At 41.7% G+C, this 5658-nt stretch overlaps 1 protein-coding gene across 1 annotated transcript; it reads left to right on the forward strand.

Annotated features, from left to right (window-relative positions):
- The first annotated feature begins 2187 nt into the window (after positions 1-2187).
- Positions 2188-4550, forward strand: nfkbil1 (nuclear factor of kappa light polypeptide gene enhancer in B-cells inhibitor-like 1). Its single transcript, XM_034602506.1, has 4 exons — positions 2188-2538; positions 2628-2740; positions 3350-3461; positions 3551-4550. The coding sequence occupies exons 1-4, from the start codon at positions 2265-2267 to the stop codon at positions 4138-4140; spliced, it is 1089 nt and encodes a 362-aa protein (XP_034458397.1). The 5' UTR covers positions 2188-2264; the 3' UTR covers positions 4141-4550.
- The last annotated feature ends 1108 nt before the right edge of the window (positions 4551-5658 follow it).

Here is a 5658-nt window from a genome sequence, read left to right on the forward strand (position 1 = left end):
ATGAGACATCTCTCTCTATTTCCCTCATCCCTCTGTTCTCTTCATCTGTCGTTTCACAGGAGACGGCCATCATTAGTGGAGACACGTCGTTTCCGAAAGCAAAAAAAAAACAGCGGATGTGCCCAAGCTTTGGGAGACTCCGGATCTTGGTTTATGTGAGACTCGGACTTGATCATCCTCTTCACAGTGCACAGTGCGTCCCTTCATTCCCTCCTCTATCCTCTCTATTGTGCATCCCTCGCTCGCTCAGGCCTAAATGGGCGCCCTGTCATCTGCAGCAGGACCGAGCCAGTTCAGAGGCTCAGCTGCACTGATGTAGGCATCACAGGTAAAGAAAGCTGCCGACACAAGCAAGTAAGAAATCCCTGTATGCATCCTACTTTAGGACATCACCAAGAAATGCTCTGAGGTACAGTTTTCACTACAGGTTTAGTTGGTAACTGGAGAGCACAGCACAGAGGAGTACGTTGTATCTAAGTCATGTTCCAACTGTCTTCTGTTATTGCACTGTGTGTGTGTGTGTGTGTGTGTGTGTGTGTGTGTGTGTGTGTGTGTGTGTGTGTGTGTGTGTGTGTGTGTGTGTGTGTGTGTGTGTTTGATCAGTTCATCTAAACATGTATGTCTCATATTAAAATGTTTGTTCTGAGGATTGTGGCTCAAATTAATCTATGTGGATCAAATCAAATCTTTAATTCTTTAAGATCTTATAATAATTTGTATCGGACTTGATTTTATCCCCTCAAAATGTTACCTAAATTCTTAAAAGTCAATTTTAAGTATTGATGTATATAGATTAAAAGTTGAAATGCACAATATCCATTCACATGTCCAGTGAAGTTATATATACGTTTTCACATCACGCTTGTGTCAGTTGCAAATTGGATCATGATTATTCCCAAGATTGTGCTGTCTCAAAATCACACTCTCATTTCTTTATCTTAAACAGAGCTCTGAGAAACTTTTCTTCTTCTGAAGATGGATGTGAAACCAGCATTTTCATGTGAAACCCCAGAAATACATCTTCCTGGTCCGTGAATCAGAAGTGAATCATTCAGGAGGAGTAACAATAAGATATGCATAGCGAAATATTTTCCCACAGTGGCCCTCGGATTACTAAAAGTCGGACTGTGCATATGCAATCAATTTTCTGGAGAGTTGAAATTGGCCATGCATCATCAAAAAAGTCTCTGTGTAAGTTCCCTATTTTCAGTTGTGAGCTGTGGAGATGGAGACAAGGCATGACACAAAATAGAAGTAAGTGAACTGTATAAAAGCACTTGTTTCAAATTAGGAAACGATTCCCGGTGGGTTACAAGTTTATTCAAAGTCAAAATGTACATCTGCATAATGTTTTTCTTCATTCCTCCTGCTCTAGTTCACAGTGCAGGCAGATTAACAGATGTGTCAGTGTGCAGCTACACTCTTAAGATAAGACAAGATACTCCTTTATTAGTCCCACGGGGGGGGGGGGGATCTGCAATTTTACCGCAGCAAGAGACATTAAGTGTAAGTAAATATAGAAAATATAGAAAAATATGAACGGAATAAAAACTAATATACACAGTGGATAGATTGCACATGAACCATTGTATTGCACAGACAGAATGGATATTGCAACAATTCATAACAAATCATGAAGCAGTTTGTGAAGAAATATTATGAACTGGAACTTTAAAATGCATGATCAAATAACTGTGAGATCCCAGAGTACATTACAAAAAAGCGGTTTGGATGATTTAGAGGTAAACAGACGTAGCTTTACTTGACAGGTGGGGTGTTGACATGAGGCCGAGGCCCAAGAAAACAACAGGGAGCAGGGAGGGCTGATGAATACTGAACTATTAGTCATGAAGAAAGTGTCAACGGAGTCATTAAAGTATGAAAAACATCAGTGTGGTGCCAAACGCTTCAGTTTCCAGTAAACCAAGAACTCAGAAGGGCTTTGTTTTCCTATATTAAAGAGGGGGAAGGAGTAAAAGTTACATCTCACAGCATCCTGACCAGTTTCTGTTTGTTTTTTCACTCTGCACAGTGCCATGAGACACACGTTTATTTTATCAATGTATTTCTGCTTTAGAAATAGGTCAACAGTGACATCTAGTGCCAGCACCGGAAACTTCCCGTCCCCGGAACCTTTGTGACCCAGCCGTTGCTAGCGTCGGAGCTATTTTACAGACAACCCGGAAGTTCAAAGGCCTTTTTGAAGCTAATGTATTCAAGCTAAATCGTAAAAATAACAACAATAACAATCCGTCCTCTGCAGCATGGTGTCCAGCCAGCAGAAGCGGGTGTGGAGGTACGTGGAGGAGGGCAGTCTACCCAAGCTGAAGTCGTACCTGAGGAAGCACCGGGACCTGGAGGTGAACTTCTCCCAGGGCAAGCGGCAGAGGAGCCCGCTGCACCTCGCCTGCTGCCGGCGAGACGACGCCGTGCTGCGGCTGCTGCTGGAGCACGGAGCCGATGTCCTCCAGAGGGACCATAAAGGAGACACGACGCTACACACCGCGGCCAACATGGCCCTCAAACACGGGAAGACAGGTGAGCAGGACAGGGGGGGGGGAGCTGGTGTAGAATTTTAATTCTATTGGTTGTTGTATTCATATTTATTTTGTTGATTTTTCTCTCAGCGTATGATGACCTGGTTGTGCCCCTGAAGCAGAGCTGTCCAGAGGCCATGACTGTCCCGAACCGGGCTGGAGTCACACCCGAGGACCTGCTGGGTTTCATGAGACACCCAGAGGTAAACAGGAGAATCAAGCTCTCACCATAAACTGCAGGGCTGCTATTTACATCAGAAATATAAGAATATGGTGTAAAATACCCACTAATAGCCTTTTCCCCCACATAAATACTTCAACACTTAAAGTCACAGTGGTTTTAAAGTAGCACATCATCACACCGAAGAGGCCTGACGGTTTGAAATGGAGTTTTGTCAGCAGCAAAAGTGCCAATGATACGTTATGTTTAACTTCATTTTGACAAATTATCACTATCTCGTAGGGTCGGGCTGATGGACGATGTCTGTCAGCCTTCGTTCATCGACGACGTTGAGGATCTAGGCCACAATTCTTGAATTTCAATGGGGTCTTTATTAAAATGTTTGTGTTTTGTGGTAATGAAAAAATGGAAAATAGGCTGATATGGCATCTATATCTCATAATTAACCGTCTCTTCACAGATTCAGATGGGTTTGCCCCTTTTTTCATGGTTATATAGCTGATCCAACCTCACTGTCACAAAACCGCATTTCAAAACAGTCTTCTTAAGCATCATTAGTTACTAGAACACAGTTTGATCTGTGGTGGTTGTTGGATCATATTTATACATCTTTTCTTTATATTCTTCACAGAGGGCAGCGAACCCGAGTCGTCCACCTGAAGCAGACCCTGAGAAGGAGTGGGTGGAGAAGCTGTTTGGTGAATGTGAAGATGAGTTCTCTGAAATGTTTGGAGTATACGACGGTAAAGCTCAATCTCCTTCTTCGATGTTACATTCTATACATCAACTTTCTCCACTTGATGATAACAGTGTTGCTGTATTTCTTTCACAGCTGATAATTTTCTTCCTGTTGATGAAGACGAGGAAGATTTTGGGGACTGGGCCAGTCGTATTAGGAGAGAATATTTCGATAAAAAGAATGCTGAAGCTCAAAGACTGGCAGCGTCGTCTTCAGAATGGAAAAGAAAGAAGAGTAAACAAGATAAAGAGCAGCAGGCGCAAAGCCACAAGGAGCTGCATGAGAAGCTGCAGAGGGAACATGAAGAGTATCTGGCTCGAGCAGCACGTAAAGAGGAAGAGACTCGGCAGGGCAAGAAGCGCAGGTACGACGAGAAGTGTGCAGCTACTTTCCAGAGTGGCTCCTCAGAGGGCAGCACAAAGCTGAGCTACAGTGACATCCCCTGGCCAGCTCCCAAAGGTACAGTGCAGGAGATGGTGGACCTCATGCTGCACGGTGTGGACCGCAAGGACGTGCCGGTGTTTCGTAAAATGCTCAAGAAGCAGCAGACGCTGTGGCATCCGGACAGATTTGCTCAGCGATGCGAGGCGCGGTTAGAGGAGAAGGACAAGAAGAGGATCCTGGACACAGTCACAGCTCTGTCACAGGAGCTCAACAGACTGGCTCAGAGTCTGAGGGCTTAAACCCACTGTAGAATGAGCAAATGGAAATGTGTGCATGTAAAACCTACAAACAAACTATATTCAAAGTTACGCACAAATGGCGATGATTTGCATACATTCTCCACAGCAGTTTGTCTGCTACACATGTGACCACATCAGCTGCTGTCACCGGTGTCAGTATTTCTTTATATTTGGTCCCATTTTACACGTCTTTCAATTTTGACCTATTAAACACCATCCGTCCATTATTTATACCGCCTGTACTTTGAGCATCGTGTGTGTGTGTGTGGGGGGGGGGGGCTGGCTGGCTGGAGCAAATCCTAGCTGAGGGTTGCTTTGGTTAAAAGCATCTGTTAAAACAAAGTAAAGAAAACTGATTGTTGCACTAATAAAACAGAATGCCGTCTGTATCGAACACTGATCAGGGACATGGGTTTAAGTGATACCTGATTTTTTTCTTTTTTTAAATGCAACTAAATCAATGATATCCAGATTTCTTGAGTAATTTGTGTTGAGTCGTGTATTTTTTTCTCTTAAAGCACATCAGCGTGTTGTCCGTCTCACCAAGAAGACGCTCATTCATGTGAAATACGCCTTTATGAAAACGTATAGTAATAATTAATGACAAGGGAATATTTAGTGTTAAACTGCTAAAATGATCAAATAACCACCAGCAGCTTAAATAAAGGATTTCTCACACAAAGAGGGGCAGATGGTCGGGCTGCTTTCAGTGATGGAACAGAATAAGAAGATGCGCGGGTTGCCAGGTTTGTGTGCGAACCCCCGTTTTAAACAGAAACTGGACATTGTGGAGACAAAGGGACTGAACCAACTTGTTTACTGGGTAGACGAATCAAGAATATTACAACTTAACACACAGTACAGCTGTTTCATTGAGTTTTAAGTAAATCATGTCTTGTGTTTTATTTACTGCTTATTTTTCATAAAGCGAGGGGACGACCATTGTATAATTGTATATATGTATTTATTCTTATTTAGGACGTTTTATATATATATTTATATATATAAATAGGATAATAGTAATATAATTTTGCAAAGAATGCCAAAACAAAAAATGTTAAATTTGCATTATAATACTAATGATTTAGGAGTCCGTTTTAGAGATGAATATACTGTATTATATTTATTTTACATGTTAAGATGTGTTGTGTTTTTCTTTATTTGTGATTGTTGATTATTGTATCTTCACTTTGTCTCTGTCTCACACAGACTTTGGTTTGAGCAGCAAAACATCAAGAGATTAAATAAACCGTTTTATACTGAATTACAACAAATAACATGTTGATTTGACAGATTATTGTTATTACTAGTATTTGTATTAGTATCATTATTATTATAGCTGTTATTATTATTGGTAGTAGTATTATAACTGTTATTAGTAGTAGTAGTAGTAGTATTATAATGGTTGTTGTTGTAGTTGTTATTGGGTTATCTCCTATCTAGCCAGTGTCTGTGAATGCCACGTCCACTCTTGGGTAATTTAGCGGGATGCGACCATACCTGGCAACCCCGGAGACG

Source organism: Hippoglossus hippoglossus, chromosome 12 (assembly GCF_009819705.1).
Source record: "Hippoglossus hippoglossus isolate fHipHip1 chromosome 12, fHipHip1.pri, whole genome shotgun sequence".
Lineage (NCBI taxonomy): Eukaryota > Metazoa > Chordata > Actinopteri > Pleuronectiformes > Pleuronectidae > Hippoglossus > Hippoglossus hippoglossus.